This window comes from Artemia sp. Qi Xiang Cuo, chromosome 6 (genome assembly GCF_049724085.1).
Source record: "Artemia sp. Qi Xiang Cuo chromosome 6, ASM4972408v1, whole genome shotgun sequence".
Lineage (NCBI taxonomy): Eukaryota > Metazoa > Arthropoda > Branchiopoda > Anostraca > Artemiidae > Artemia > Artemia sp. Qi Xiang Cuo.
Window position 1 is genome coordinate 28662616 of NC_142799.1, and position 17584 is coordinate 28680199.

At 33.9% G+C, this 17584-nt stretch overlaps 1 protein-coding gene across 2 annotated transcripts in view; it reads right to left on the minus strand.

Annotated features, from left to right (window-relative positions):
• Positions 1-7134: 7134 nt before the first annotated feature.
• The window catches only part of gprs (speckle type BTB/POZ protein), a 119680-nt gene continuing 109230 nt past the window's right edge, over positions 7135-17584 (minus strand). Inside the window, exons 6-7 of one of the 2 annotated variants that reach the window (XM_089090129.1) lie at positions 9379-9570; positions 7135-7901 (exon numbers count right to left, since the gene is read on the minus strand). In XM_089090129.1, coding sequence (XP_088946255.1) covers positions 7692-7901; positions 9379-9570 — 402 coding nt within the window. In that variant the 3' untranslated portion in view covers positions 7135-7691. The remainder of the gene's footprint in view (positions 7902-9378; positions 9571-17584) is intronic. The other variant, XM_089090130.1, reaches the window with a different exon arrangement.

The following is a 17584-nucleotide window of genomic DNA, read 5'->3' on the forward strand; positions in this document are numbered from 1 at the left end:
TCTCAAGGATGAGGCTAATGGGGATAAAAGGAACATATTCTGAATCACTTTTCTATGCTCTTTTCAGTGTAAAGATCATTTTAGGGCATTTTGAACAAGTTAAAAATTGTTCTGTTTTATGTAATGTGTCTCCTTTTTCCTTGACAAAGATAGGAGACAAATATCAGGTTCCTATGTTATAGCTCCATAAGATACTCCTCTTCTGTCATTCTGAATAGCAACAAGACCTGATAAAAGAGAGACAAACGCCACTTAGAAGCTTATGTCTCTTTTTATCTTCGTAATATACGAGATTAAAAAATTTTGACTGTACCATTCGATTTTTTTAGTTAACACATGATGCATACATAACTTATTTTCGACCAAAATGGCATATGTCGCACATTTAATTATCACAGCCGAATTCCAACACGTGCAGCAATGTTATTGATGCACCAGACCTTTGTTTTTCCTTTAATAGGCAACAATGTTTATGCCTAAGTTATCGTAGATGATAATACAAGAGCTTTTGCCGATAGCGCCCTCATTGTCGTCAACTAGGGTGATCTGCTGAAAACCCACCTAAAATGATGCTTAGGTAGTGTATTTTAAACAAAAATATTGCGTTCCATCTTATAGACTTGTTGACTACTTCCAAATTGTAGCAGTTTTAGACCTCATAGTCTAGGGGAGGGAGTTAAAGTAACTTAGTAGGAACAAAAGGCTATAAAAAGGAATTTAATGCATGATGTCAAAACAGCTGAAGTCCCCCCACCCCCTGCCCCGGCCTAGAACCGCCACTGCTTCCAACCATTTCTTTCTTTTTTTCTTTCTTTCTTCCATCTTTCTTCTTTCATCTACTATTTTACTTCTTTCGTTTGCTCCATCTAGGAACTATGCATCCAGCACTGATGTAGGAATTTCAGAACCTTTTTAAAAAAAAAACTAAGACTACATCAGCCAAATATTTGAAAATTTCAAAAATTTTCATTAGAAGTGCTTCAGATAAATAGGAAGGGATTTAACCCCTGATTTTCCTTCATTTGGAAGAGCTTATGTTTGCTTAGTTTACAATATGAATGCTGAGTTTGTAATATGAAATTTCGTATGTCTGTGCATACCACTTAAGAATAGAACTATGTTGCTAGATATTCAAACTTCTTTAGAAAATTTATCATAGCAGTTGTTGAATAAATTGGCAACTCAGCACTACAACGTGAATTTTTTCCTACTATGTTTCTAGCCTTTAAATGCCTAATGATCAAAGATTTATCTACAAAACATAATTTATCCCTGACATAAGTAGCGTTTGTTGGTTGAGGGGATATACCCTCCTCTATGTTTTTTCGCCCATCTAGATTTTGAAAAATATTTTTTCCTGTATTTCATTGGAAAATAATCTTTTTGTGTATTTTCATGGGAAAAATTTAAAAGAAGCAACAGAATTGCCCCTCCTCGATACTGAAAAAAAAATTGCCCCCCCCCTAGTTTTCTTGAATTGACGCCTCTGGGTCTGAATTTAATATTACTTCCAACACTTGATACCTAATTAGTTGAACTGAGAAAAATTCTTTAAAACTAAAAGAAAACAGACACGTGGGCAAATTCTAGGATTGTTTGAGCTTGAAAATACTTTTTACCTTATATTGGCCTATTGATTAAATTCCTTTTTTTATTGCAAATAACCCAAGAATTCGAGACAATTTCTAGCTTAATTACTGGTCAGATTCCAATGGAAATGCATTAGACATTCTTCAATTTCTGTCAATTTAGAACGGGGCTGTCAACGCGCTATTACTTTTCTGCATAATGGTTAACGTCTTGACAGCTGATGTTCCCAAAGGATAGAAATTACTATTTGGAAAAAAGAAGATTTGATTTGTGCCGGTAGTAAGGTAATCAACAGCCCCAAACTCAACAAGTCTTCCCGGAGTCAAATAAACCACAGAGGAACCTCTTCCCAGATAAGCAAGATCTCATTTCTCTTGACTTGAACAGTTTAATTAATGATACGCTTTAAATCATTTTTAATACATTATTTTTTCATGTACTATGAATCATTTATAGTTATCAGTGTCGCTCACGAATTCTAACGAATATAAACCTGACTTAATTAAGTTTTGTTCTTGATATATGGCTCGCTGTATTTTTTTTTCGTTAGCTGGTCTCCGGCAGCAATTGCTGGTGATATAATTTTAAAAAATAAACTAGTATCTTATCTATCCTGTGTAGTTCCCCCATTTAATCTTGACTTTCCCTTAAATATAGATTTTATTATTGTTTCAAACAATGGGAAAAAATGATGTATTCAACTGCATGTATGCAAGAAAAAAAATTTATTTTTTTAAGCAAAAATAACTTATTCATTATTGGCCGTAACATGTAATTCTACAAATTTTAATATTGCCAATGATGGTCAGGAAATCGTCTGCTGAGAGCGGTTTTGCCGAATTTTTCCAAAATTCCAAAAAAAACGAGTTTGAAAATTTCTACATTTTTATCTCGGAATTGGTTCTAGCTAGAGCGCTGAGGTCTTACAGTAATGTAAATTAGACCATTCGAAAGAAATTTTTTTTTAAAATAAGATGGCGTTTCCGTATCTGTTTTTCCAAAATTCCAAGAAAAACGAGTTGGAGAATTTTGACATTTGTATCTCAGAATCGGCTGTATCTTGAGAGTTGACGTCTTACAGCAATGTCAATTAGACCACTCGAAAGAGAATTTTTTTACACAAAAATAGTGTTTGTAACTCAGTTTCGAAAAAAACTGTTATTTTCAGCAAAGCCGCTCTCAGCAGACGAAATGTAGGGAACTAAATTAAACAATATCTGCCAGCGGTGCGGATATTTTGTATGGTTGTAGATTTAAGGTTGCATTAGTATATTTAAAAAAATAAATGCCTCCATTGTGGGTTGAAATTTGCAGTGCTTAGATTAACCATTGTACAGAGGAACCTTAGATGGCAGCTAAGTGTTTTGTGTTACAGGCAACTGCCGAGAAAATCCACCTAAGCTAACCTTCTAAGTTTTAGTAGTCTGTATAGCAGATCACAGAGAATTCAAACTTGGAAGACTCCTGAATAGCATTTATTACATTGATATTCAGCAAAATTTCTGTCATCGAGCGTACCTCGCTGCACTACGTGGTTAAATATTCAAATAATTTTAGTAATATATCCTACTAAATGTCAGTATAAAGCAGCCTAGGGGTCCTAAAGCTTAAAACTGCAGCCTAGTCATTTTTTTTTTCGTATGTAAGTAATTTTGAGAAACCTGTAAAGTTTTGAAGTATATAATAATTCAATTAGCTTACGGTGAAACTTGCTGTTTACTTCAGAAAACCCAGAAATATAATAATAATAAAAACGGCCCTAATTTGGCCCTTCGTTACTACTTTATTTGGTAAGTAATTAGATATCACAGGCATAACTTTTTAATTTTAGTTATAAAGGCCCTAAAAAGGGATACCTTATATGCTCCAATACACTCTCTCGTACTATCCGATAAAATATGTTCTATTTAATGTTACCCACATTTTTATTAGCTTACAGTTTAAATTTAAGTTAAGGTAAGATTAAGGCTCAGGTCAAATTAATTATCATTCCAAGGAAAAAATCTCCCTTTATAATGAACTTATGGTAAAAAATGTAAGTAAAGAGCAACCTGTACTTATAACCGAAACCCTAAAAATCTTAAATTTGGAAACAACAGAATTATTAAAGCTATTATTAATATATTATTTAAAAAGCTATTACACTTGAAATATGTGTATACATCAAAAGAATCTCAATTTTTGGGTTGATTCCAGAAGTGCTAGAAAGGGGAGGAGAAGGGGGGTAAAACCTCTTTAATTGATCTGATGTAGATGGAAAGTGCATTGTCAGATTATGGATCTCCGTGAATCTACTACCAGAAGTTTCAAGGTCTTAGCTGCGAAAGCGCAAAATTTCGATTTTTGCGAGGCACGTGGGCGTATTATTTTTTTTTTTTTCGTTTATTTTTTTTAACCAGGGGTAAAAGGATTGGTGCCGTTTTTTTCTAGCAATATTTGTTTCTGGTGTCTTTTTAAAGTTATCCCGTCCTATCGAAGCCAAAAAAGGTGTTAACTCAAAATTCCAAGAAGGTATTCTTAAACAAAAAGGTCGAAATATTAAAAGATTATATCTGCAAAGATATTGCAATCCTTGCAACTCTCAGACCAGGGCCCTAAGTCACACGTTTCAAATAGAAGGATTCATGAATAAATTTTCGAAGAAACGAAGCCTCGTTACACATTGTTGACCTTATAGATCTTGGATATTTTTATCAAAAGCATTTTAGGTTTTTCAAAAGCAATTTCAGGGAAGAGACCCGAACAAATACAAACGACTATTTTCAAATGAAAAGCTGTATCAGCGAATTCCAGCAGAAAGGTGACAATGTTGTAACTTGTGGGAATTTGGATCCCACATATATTACTGTAAACTTTCTTGGAGAATTGCATGATCCCAAGGACTAGCTGACAAACTTTAGGAGAGTGGTGAGCATACAGCAAGATTTTGAATTGAATAGTGAGAGTAAATGTAGTCCTAATGCTTAAAGGACTATATGCCCTGCTTCCCTATATCCCCCTAAAAATACGGTCACGAGGACTGCTTGAATTGAACCGATGATTAGAACATTGGAAAGGTATCTTGTTCTCATTTGTGGTAAAAAATGATTGGAAATTTAAAGTCCAAATAATTTTCATTCAGAAAGATCGAAATTTACAAACGTATGTTTTTGACGCTAGATTTTCTAACATATTCTCGTTATAATGGTAGAAACGAACAGAAATAAATAAAAAATCGAAATAAATAAAAAATCGAGTTTTATAAACGAAGGTAAAGAGCGAGATTCAAGCTAAAAATGAACAAATTGCTTCCAATGATAAGCATAAACAGTGGGGGGCTGAAGAGGGCGGTAGTCCCCCTTATATACAGGATAATTTCTTCTCTCGTCAGCTTTAGTGTCTATCTTTACTTTCATTTGATTAAAGTTGTTTTTTGATTTAATATCTATTTGATAGTTTGAATTACGCATCACTTGAATAAAATTTATCTGAGTTAAATTAGAAATAACACATAGGAACGCAGAAATTTTCTATAGTTGGTTTTTCCATTAATTTTCCAGGAATTTTCCATTAATTTGAAAAATTGGTGATACAGATAATAAATCGTCTACTATAACTAAACAAAAGGAGAAGCAATTGTGACTTAAATACTTATAGAAATTACTTAGAATATATTTCTGTGCCCTGTGCCTGTGTTTATGTGTAATTAGAATGTGCTCAAAAATGATTCCCTGCCCTTTTACAAATAGCTTCTAAGACTACTCTGTATTTCATAACATATTTAGAAACTAAAATAGGAAAAAATCGAAAAGTTGAAAGCAGCAGTGAGAAGTAATTTAAATTTCTATATATTTTAGAAACATATTTGGGACACTTTCTTAAAGGGAAAAGACAGAATTTTCGAAGGTACTCAAACTAACTAAGATTAAAAACCAAAATAAAGTTGTCTCTTTTTTTACTAAATTTCGGTTTATCCTGCTGTTTGCGTTCAACTTATTATGAGATTTTCGTTTTTTTTCTTGAAAAATAGTCCTGTAGATGGTCTTAAAATATTCGGATTATTGTTGTTTTCGCTACCAAATGAAAATATTACAATGATATTCTTTCGATTTTTTTTCATATTTTATTGTGTCCTTTTATAATGGACGCAATTCTAATTCTAATTCGCATTTTTTAATTCTAGAGCAGACGAACTTCGACTTCAGAGACAATCACTTAAAAATACAATTTCTTTTAATCTTTCTTTTAAAAATAATTTTTTCACAGCTTAAAACACTAAACGGACATAAAACGGTTCAGCAAGTACAGTTTTGCAGCACAGGAAAAAAAAGTTGAACTCAACAAAAATACATAAATAATTCCAGAAGGCTATAAGAAACCAATAAAATGATAATGAAACATAAAATGCACATACCCCTCTTCCTAAAATAAAACTAAAATTACCTAGACTTAAAGTTGTGCAAAAAAAATTATAATAATAAAAAAAAATTACATTAGTAGTTCCAAAAATATGTTACAGATCCATATATTAGCAGAAGGTAAAAGATAAATTAGACTGTAATATATTTTATATTAAAGGTACATGAAAATGTGTATTTCTTATTCTAGTGCAGTAGGATATTGCCTCATTTGATTCAAAAAGCTTGTAGTGTTTGAAAGGATGAAGGATAAAAGGATGATTTCAAGGACGTACTAGTAACGGATTATGACACCAGAAGGATTCCCCCCAAAATGCCAAACTGAATATCCAGTTGAAGCTGTGACGCTGTTCAACTTGAAGTGCAAGCCATAATTTATGCTTCGCCGTATTCGTCTTCTCCTTCTCCCTAATTCATTTCTGGTTCCATTAAGTCACCTTCTCTCTCCTTCCTACTGCATTTGCCCTTCCACCCTTAGGGTGAAGAGAAACTATGTAGCTTAAGATACTTCTTTTCAATACTTTTATCATTTTATCTCTACCTACGCATGCGAGGCATAGACGCTAAATGCGAACTTCAATCATAGACTAGTAGCCTTTGAAACTAAATATCTGTCTCCTATCAATTGTATCACATATCATGATAGAGTCTCAAATCTGGAACTTGTCCAACATCTTAAAGTCAAACAATCAATCCTCTCCAGCTACTCTTAGTACTCTGGTGGATCGGCTCTGACCAGTGGATTGACTGTGACCAGTGGATTGACCTACTCTGTTTTCCATATATAATTTGTGAATGCTGAATTCATAGTTCTCGTCCTCAAGGTTGCCCTCAAAGAATAGAAAAAGAGACTCAGCTTCTTACCACCTTCGGGACTTTCTTCATATATCAGAAGATTGTATAGTATATAGAAAACATATTTATGCCCTTACGAAGTTAGAAGCCCCAAGACGACCTTCGAAGACAGACAGGACTAAAGTTTAGCATTTTTTACGAGACAAAATATAAATATGAAAGAATTTCTGTGTTGTTTCTATTACAAAAAGTTCGAATATATATATATATATATATATATATATATATATATATATATATATATATATATATATATATATATATATATATATATAAAGTGGAACAGCGAACGCATACGTTGATTTTGCTCAATCTACTACCGTATGGAAGTGCAAATGCAGAATAAGGTCGAAAGTAATAGTTTATAGGAGAACAGTCATGAGTATAGATAAGTGCAGTTGCGGTGTGGAAATGTTAAATGCGATTATGCTACAGAGTACTGTAGCATGCAAGGGTTAGTGAAACATGTAGATACAAGGGTTATTGAAAACGTGGCAACACTTCCTTTTTTGAACGATGTAAACCATTTTAAGATTTTTTAGGAAATTGCCAACCTGAAAGATGTAAGGAGGGTGAGATTAAAGAGAATTGTTCACTGTTGTATTGCCCTTAGAACGCTGCAAAGCGTCTGCAAGAGAGTGTTGGTAATTTGGAGTGACACTTCAACGATTGGGACGAATTTATTATATGCCGTCTTTTACAATCTTTTGATACTATTTAGGGTGGAGACTGAAAAAATATAAGATATCGTGATTAAATACAAAATAATTAAAAAATAAATGATAGAGAGGTAGAGTTTAAACACAGCGCCATGTTTATGCCATTTTCACATTAAATGTGAAAGGGCTTCTAATTTGATATTCTTCCTTGAGGTGAGCCACCTCTGTCACCTGAGTATCTTGGGCTATATTCAACTTCACTGGAGGCGCTCTCACTATTTAAGGTTGTTGAGGATCCGTATGGATCCATTGACGACTGAACAGACATTGACCGAGCAGTGTGTACACAACGACCTCTGTTCGGAGAGAGCTTACCAGGGTCTATGCTAGATGGGTCTGCCTGAAAGAAAGGAGCTGTTATTAAATGTCCATCAAGGTTTTGTGATTTGCAAACAACGACAATAGCAACATTAAACTCATGGATGCCAACAAGGGTAGGCGTTGGCTGGACATTTCTGACAAAAAATGTACAAAATCTATTAAACTTTGAAAATTTCTGAAAATATACGATATTTTCCCCATAAAACCATCTCTTTAACCCCCTCCCCCTCTTGAAAATCATGTTGCAAGTGCAACCTCGTAGAAAAGATTTTTTTTCCAGCTATAAAAAGAAGACATCTACCTTATAGGGTTTTTAAGATCCTTTTAATGAATCTTCGTCCCCCCTCCCTGCGCAACTGAAGCGTTACATTTTCTTCATCAAAAGTGGAAAGACAATCCACACTCGATACGAGAAGTCTTTCAGTTTCTTCAGCCCCCCCCCCAATACACATTTTTTTGTATTATTCTAGATATTATGTAAATAAGTCATAATTTCAAACAATCCCTTTACCAAAAAGTGCATAAGCTATTGAGCAAAAAAAAAAAAAAATCCGAAATAAAAGAGATGAAATCCAACGTGAATATAAAAAAGTCAGTTGTCATAATTTTCGTAAGCTGATTAAAATGATTTAATAACTGATTAATATAATAATTTCAAATAAGATACCAAGAGTCCTTATCACATTCGACGTATTGATCTATTACTTTCAACAAAAAAAATCTGATCATAATATTTGAAAATTTTGCGTTATGGAGCAAAAAAAAACATGTTAAATGCTAAAGTACGAAAAAGAACGTATGACATTGCCATACACAGCTTCTCTAAGGATATCAATATAGTATTTACTGCTATCGATAGAACACAAGAATAGTATCAATAAGTCGCGCTAATATGTTTTTTTTTAGATTTTCTGCAATAAATATACCAAAAAATGGGGCATAATCGATAAAAATGGAAAAAGAAGATTTTTGTTTTTAATTTAGGGGAGCTTGCCCTTCCCCTCCTTAAATTGACACCTTTAGTGTCAATCAATGAATTATTCAAACTGAACCACTTTATTTTATATAATCGATGAATCTCTAATACCAGAAAGAAAATTCATATACAAGCGTCAGGTTTTACTAGCAAATATTAATTTACCAAAGGTATGAAACAATTTACATGCCTGTCTAGCTCAGATAGAGCATTAGACTCCCGATCGTTTGAGCGTAACGTTAGTCCGTTTTCCGAAGGTAAAAAGTAGTTTATTGGGAAATCATTTCTTTTTCTGTAGAAGTTGAGCTTGGGGAAGAGGGATTTCCTGAATTAAAGAAAACAAAATTTGTGTGGAAAGTTAGAACGTAAAGAAGGCATGTTTTTCTTGGTTATATTTTTATATATATATATATATATATATATATATATATATATATATATATATATATATATATATATATATATATATATATAGCGATGATGCGTATGTATAGTGATTAATAAATAGATAAATACATACATTGCTTACCTGATATGCTAGGGCATTCATAATTGTATGATCTGGAACCAAACCCAGTGGATGTACTTCCCTCATTAAAACGTTAGCCGGAATTTTGTGAAATTGGATGTATTCCAAAAATGTTGATACAACTTCACGTAAGTAAACCTGAGAGTTGCTGTCACAATACTTTTTAGTCCACATTAAAGCAGCCTGTAAAGTCAAATAAACTGTTTTTACAACTTGAATTCTTGAATTTTTACAATTTGAAAATAATCATGTTCTGATAAAGGGTAAACATTTCAGCCAACAGCCAATATTTCAGAGGTAACGCTATAGCGTTGCCTATAGTAAAGGGCATACGGCTCCAATGTTTTATTATTTATTTATTTGTTTATTTTTTCCCAAAGGCACTTCATATGGAAGAGGTCGTCGTAAATACTTCAAAGGTGGCTCATTCAATTGGAAATCGAGAGCTACAGTGCCCTTTTTAGGGGTCAAAAGGTATTGGAAGGCAACGAACACCCCTTGAACGCCCACCATTTCCCCAAACACATCCAATTAAATTTTGAGATGGCCATTTTGTTTTACGTAGTTGATTTCCACATAAAAATTATGTTTTTGAGGAGGAAACTCCCCCTCAGCCCTCAGGGCAAGGGTTGTAAGATATGCCCTGGGAACATATAAGGTTCTTATAGAAAGCTTTGTCGTAGAAACTTCAATAAAGGCTCATTTGATTGTACATTCGAAGAGCAACTTCCCTTTTTGCAACTTAGAAGTCATTGGAAGGAAACTAATACTCCTATCACGTCTACCATTCCCCCCAACACATCCAATCAAAATTTTGCGATAGCTATTGCGATAGCCATTTTGTTCAACGTCGTTGAAAATTCTGGAAATTAGGGCTTTGAGGATAACAACCCCCCACCCCCACAGACGTCAGGGCCAGGCTTATAATTTACGCCTTGGGGGCATATAAGGTTTTTATAGAGAGCATTTTAGTAGAAACTTCAAAAAGGGCTCAAACGTTTGGAAATTTAAATGGCTAGTGCTCTTTTTAATAGTCGAAAGTGAATGGAAGGCAACTAACACCCCTTCCACGCCCACCATTTCCCAAACACATGAATTTTGAGATAGCTATTTTGTTCAATCTAGTTGAAAGTTCTGGAAATTATAAGTTTGAGCATGACACCCCCCCCCCCTAAGGTCTTCAGGGAAAGGGTTATAAGTTATGCCCTGGGGAAATACATGGTTTTTATGAAAGGAAAGCTCGTATAAACTTAAGAGAGGGCGCATTTTATTGGAAATTGACAGTTTTAGTTCACTTGTTAAGCGTACAAAAGATATTGGAGGGTAACCAGCCCCCCTCTCACGCCCTTCGTTCCCAAATGCATCCGATAAAAATTTTGAGATAGCTATTTTGTTAAAAATAGCTCAAAGTGCACAAAACATAAACTCTTGTGTCGACACAACATTCCGGGGCCCGGGGGAAGGCTTTATAAGTAAGGTCTTGGTGACGTATATGAATTTTACGGAAAGAATGCTCATATAAACTTCAAAGAGGGCGCATATGATTGGAAATTGAAAGTTCTAGTTCACTTTTTAAGAGTAAAAAGAGATTGGAGGGCACCTGTCCCCCCCTGCTCCTCCACGTCTTTTTTCTCAAATCCATCTGATTAGAACTTTGAGATAGCCATTAAAAAAAAAATAGTTCAAAGACCATATGAATAAAACTCCGGGGTCAACACACCCCCCAGGGCCCGAAGGCAGGCGTTGTCATGTATACCTTGGGGAAATATATGGTTCTTATGGAACGGTTGCACGTAGAAACTTCAGAAAGGGCTAATTTGATCGGAAATTGAAAGTTCTAGTTCAGTTTTTGAGAGTCAAAAGAGATTGGAGGGCAACTAGCCCCCCACGCCCCTTTTTTCCCGAATGCATCTGACAAACATTTTGAGATAGCCATTAAGTTAAAAATTGTTCAAAAGTCAGATGACAAAAATTCAGGTGTCGACACAACCCCTTAGGGCCCGGGGGCAGGCGTTGTAAGTTATGCCCTGGGGTATATATGGTTCTTATGAAATGGATATTCGTATAAACGTCAGAGAGGGTTCATTTAATTGAAAAATGAAAGTTCGAGTTCACTTTTAATAGTCAAAAGAGATCCGAGGGCAACTAGCCCCCCCCGCCTTCTTTTTCCAAACTCATCTGATGAAAATTTTGAGATTTTGACATTTTCTTTAAAAAAAAAATAGTTCAAAGATTGGATAAGAAAAACTCCTGTGTCAATACAACCCCCTAGGGCCCAGGGGAAGGCGTTCGAAGTTATGCCCTAAGGGTACATGTATGGTTCTTATGGAAGGGTTACTCGTATAAACTACAAAGAGGGCTCATTTGATTGGAAATTGAAAGTTCTAGTTGATTTTTAAGAGTCTAGAAAGTTAAGGGCACCTAGCCCCCCCCCCCCTGCCCTATTTTCCTCAAACCCATCCGCTAGTTCTTAATAGCTAGTTTTTTAAAAATTAGCCAGTTTTTTAAAAATTGTTCAAAAATTAGATAACAAAAACTCCGGTGTCAACACAACCCCCCAGGGCCCAGGGGGTACGCGTTTTAAGTCATGTCCTGGGGCCGTGTATGGTTCTTATGAAAGGGATGTTCGTATAAACTTCACAGAGGACTCATTTGATTGGAAATTGAAAATTCTAGTTCACTTTTTAAGAGTCAAAAGATATCCGAGGGAAACTAGCCCCACTCTACCCCCCACACACCCGTTTTTCCCCAACCCTATCCAATAAAGTTTTTAAAATAGCCATTTCATTAAAAATAATTCAAAGCTTAAATAAGAAAACTCCTGTGTCAACGCAGCCCCCCCCCCCTGGCCCGGAGGCAGGCGTTGTAAGTAATGCTCTGGGGGCATATATCGTTTTTATGGAAGGGATGCTTGTATAAAATTCGAGAGGGTTCTTTTGATTGGAAATTGAAAGTTCTCGTTCCCTTTTTAAGAGTCAAAAGAGATTGGAGGGCAAATAGCCTCCCCCTCCACGCCCTAAATGAATCATATAAAAATTTTGTGGTAGGCATTTTGTTAAAATAGTTCAAAGTTCAGATAACGAAAACTCCAGTGTCGACAAAGCCCCCCAGGGCCCAAGGGTAGGCGTTGTAAGTTCTACCCTGGGGGCATATATGGTTGTTATGGAAGGGATGCTCGTTTAAACATCATAGAGGGCTCATTTGATTCGAAATTGAAAGTTTGTAATTCACTTTAAGAGCAAAAAGTGATCGGAGGGCAGCTAGCACCCCCCACACTTCACTTATTTTTTTTCTCAGACGCACTTCATAAAGTAGGGGTCGTCGTACAAATTCAAAGGGGGCTCATTTCAAAGGGGGCAAAATTTTTTCACTTTGATATCGAAATAAGGAATTTTTAAAGACTTGAAACTTTTTGCAATAAAAAACGAACAAAATTAATTAAAAAAAAACTTTCCGAAAAATAAGTTTTTCAAAGAAAAGTAAAGGCCATTTTGAACTTAGGCTCAGCAGATATAAATACCTGTTAAAATTCAAACTAAAAACGACCATAAATTACTATTAAAGAATAAACGAAACCCAAAACGAACAGAAATTAAATAAACAATCATAGCAAAAAACATACAATAAGTAATTTTATAAATGAATAAGTAGATCTTAAAGCGAATAATGCTTAGATTGAATATGAAAATCAAGATTTAAACGAAAAAAAAAAAAAAAATCCTATTGAAGTATAAATGAAACTTAAAACGAACAGAAATTAAATAAATAATCAATGCAAACAAACAGACAATAGATATTAATGTAAATAAATAAATAAATCTTAAAACCAGTGAAACTTAAATTAAATATGCAAATCAAGCTTGAAACGAACCAAAATAACTTCAAACAAGAGTTTGGGTATCGCCTCCTTCTCTCAATGTAAAAGTCTAAAACCTAATGCGTCATTGGCGCTTTACTGAAAACCAATTATATTACAAATATACTCTTTTGTACTTAATATTTAAAATAAAAATTATAGTAAAATTTTGAACTGATGAGCTTTCAGCAACTTATGACTTATGACTGAAAACTTATATGCGTCTTGAACAGTCTTGGAAAGTATAAACAACATCAAATTGAATATTTGATATATAATGATATGAGCTGTTGAAAGGTCCTTCAGCTCAAGAATCTATTTCACTCTAATTTTATTTTTACTATCAATGCTGAAAGAACAAGAAAAGAAAATATTTGTAATATAATTCGTTTTCAGTGAAGCGCCAATGACGTAGTAGGCTTTTGGTTTTTATTTACAGTTAAGGAAGGGGGCAGTATCCAAATTCTTGTTTGTAGTGAGACTGTATTGGTCTTGAACAACTTTAGATAGAACTAATAAATTAAACTGAATATTTGAAGTATAATGATATTAATTGCTGAAAGCTCATCACTTCAAAATTCTACTTTACTTTTAATGTTTATTCTCAAAATTATGTACAAAAGAAAATATTTGTAATAGGATTGGTTTTCAGTAAAGCGCCATTGATGCCACAAGTTTAAGACTCTTACAGTGAGAGAAAGATGCGACACCCAAACTCTTTTGTGTAGTGATTTTTGTTCGTTTCAAATTTGATTTGCATATTAAATTTAAGTTTCACTCGTTTTAAGATTTAATACCCAGCGTCTTGATGCAACTTATGCAACCTATTGCAAAATACTTGATAACTTCAATTCAAAATCAAATTCAAATTTCCGTTCGAATGAGCCTTCACCCAATATTCTAGGACCATTGGGTCAATACGATCACCCATGGGGAAAAAAAACAAATAAACGCGCATCCGTGATCTGTCCGTTTCGGGTTTCATTTATTCTTTAATAGTAATTTATGGTCGTTTTGAGTTTGAATTTTATTAATAAAATTAGAGTGAAATAAATTATTGAACTGATGGACCTTTCAACAACTAATATCATTATATATCAAATATTCAATTTGATGTTGTTTATACTTTCCAAGACTGTTCAAGACGCATATAAGTTTTCAGTCATGAGTCATAAGCTGCTGAAAGCTCATCAGTTCAAAATTCTACTACAATTTTAATGTTTATTTTCAATATTAAGTACAAAAGAAAATATTTGTAATAAAATTGGTTTTCAGTAAAGCGCCAATGATGCAGCAAGTTTTAAACTCTTAAAGTGAGAGAAAGAGACGATACCAAAACTCTTGTTTGTAGTTATTTTTGTTCGTTTCAAGCTTGATTTGCATATTCAATTTAAGTTTCACTCATTTTAAGATTTATTTATTCATTTACATTAATATCTATTGTATGTTTGTCTGTATTGATTGTTTATTTAATTTCTGTTCTTTTAAGTTTCATTTATACTTCAATAGAAAATATTTTATTTTCATTTTAAGCTTGATTTTCATATTCAATCTAAGCATTACTCGCTTTAAGATCTATTTATTCATTTATAAAATTACTTGTGGTATGTTTTTTTGCTATGATTGTTTATTTAATTTCTGTTCTTTTTGGGTTTCATTTATTCTTTAATAGTAATTTATGGTCGTTTTGAGTTTGAATTTTAACAGGTATTTATATCTCCTGAGCTTAAGTTTAAAATAGTATATACTTTTCTTTGAAAAATTATTTTTGGAAAGTTTTTTTTTTAATTAATTTGGGAAAAATAAGATAGACTTTTTAATTTCCGTTCGAATGAGCCTTCACCCAATATTCTAGGACAATTGGGTCAATACGATCACCCATGGGGAAAAAAAGCAAATAAACGCGCATCCGTGATCTTTCTTCTGGGAAAAAAAAACAACAAAATTCCACATTTTAGCCAATAGGAGCTTAGAAGAAATACAGTAGGGTTCTCTGATACGCTGAATCTGAGGGTGTGATTTTCATTGATATCACTTGACTTTTAGGGTCTGTTTCCCCGTTTTTTGAAAATCAGGAAAATTTTCTCAGTCTCGTAACCTTTGATGGGTAAGACTAAGCTTAATGATATTTATATATTTAAAATCAGAACAAAAAGCCAATTCTTTTGATATACATATTGGTATCAAAATTTAGTTTTTTAGGGTCTCGGTTTCTATTGAGCCGGGTCGCTCCTTACTTACTTTTTCGTTACCACGAACTGTTTGAAAGTATGGCCTAGCGTCCCTGTTATGCTTTTCATGTTCTGCATTCTAGAAAGAATATTGAAAGACTGCATTTTGTTGAGGCCAAAATAAATAAAAGATAAATTTATTTGAAAGGGCTTAATCTCTACTAGTGATTAAATACAAAAAACAAGTGTTTTCAACTGAAAGTACGGAGCAACAGTAAAACTTAAAACTTAAAACGAACAGAAATTATTACGTATATGAGTGGGTTCTCCCCCCTCATCAATACCTCTTTCTGTACGCTAAAGTTGGATTTTTTTTTTCCAATTCTTTAAGAATGACCCATTAATCACAAAGGCCGTTTAATTAGAATAAATAGCTCTCTTGAAAAGTACTAAGAAAACTTTAGCGTAAAGAGAGAGGTATTGACGAGGGGGGCAAACCCACCCATATACGTAATAATTTGTGTTCGTTTTAAGTTTTAATGTTGCTACTTACTTGCAGTTGAGAGAACTTGTTTTTTTTAATTAATTTCTGACCGAGTTTTAAAAATGGTGGGAAATCCGGCGCCCCCTTTGTGAAAAATTCCCTTCCTCAAGGAAAAATTCCTCCATGGAAAGAACTTCCCACTTAATCCCCTACCTTGACCTTCCCACCAGAAAAATCCCCCTGAAAATGTATGTATACTTCCCAATAACCAATACTATATGTAAACAATAGGCAAAGTTCACAACTTTCAGCCCTTCCCCCAAGGACTGTGGGGAATTAAGTCGTCCTTAATTATATAGTTATTATATTTTGACTATGGTGAACAAAATGGCTATCTCAAAATTTTGATTGGGTGACCTTTGGGAAAAAAAAATGAGCGTTGCAAGGGCCTAGTTGCCCTCCAATTTTTTGGTCACTTAAAAAGGGCACTAGAACTTTTAATTTCCGTTCTAATTATCCCTCTTCCGATGATCTAGGACCACTGGGTCGATATGATCCCCCCTGGAAAAAGAACAACAAAAAAGAACAACAAATAAACACGCATCCATGATCCTTCTTCTGGCAAAAACGACAAAATTCCACATTTTTGCAGATATGAGCTTAAAACCTTTACAGTAGGGTTTTCTGATACACTGAATCTGATGGTGTTATTTTCACTAAAGTTCTATGACTTTTAGGGATGTCTCCCTCTTTTTTCGAAAATAAGGCAAATTTTTTCAGGCTCGTAATTTTGATGGGTAAGACTAAACTTGATGAAAACTATATATTTGGAATCAGCGTAAAAATGTGATTCTTTTGACGCATCTATTGGTATCAAAATTCCGCTTTTAAGAGTTTCGGTTACAACTGAGCCGGGTCGCTCCTTACTTACAGTTCGTTACCACGAACTGTTAGACGACTTTTGGTTTGTTGAGATCAATCCGAACAAGAATGTATCCTTAAGAAATTCACAGAGAGGGACACTAAATGCCAAGCAATTGTTTTTCAGGCCGAAGGTGTCTAAAATGGTAGGACTCTTTGAACCCATTTTATTTTAAATTAGGGCGGTGCCCTTTAATTATCTAGGTACGTAATCAGAAAAGAATTTTAGTGAAAGGGATAGTTTTCGATCACTAATCCACATTTAAAATCTCATAAGCACTAACGTTTCTTCCTTAGTGATACAATGTCAGAAATTCGACATTTTTTTTTTTTTTTTTTTTTTTTTTTTTTTTACAGAGAAGTTTTTCGACTGTGGATCTTCAGAAAATTTCACAAATAGCTCAAAATCCTGGTTGAGATTTTTGCCTAACTAGGTCTCGTTTATCGGAGAAGTTTGTAAAATTTGAATTCTGAAAAATTTCAGAAGTTCAAATGTTTTATTCCTTGATTCTGTCCTAGTCTGACCATTGAGAACCTTTTTTCTATAGCGTGTTTGCTTGCCTCAATCACGAGTAGATCTCTCAGAGATAGTCTCCAGTGTGGAGTCGGGGGCTATTTGGTTCTGGAGGTAATGCTGAAAACCCAGATTTATTTCAAAGAGAAGTGATAAAGAGTCTTCTTGCTTTCACTCCTTATTCCTCAAACTTAAAAATCAAAAAGAAACATAAATTCTCAAAAAATTAAAAAAGAGATAAAGGCATCATT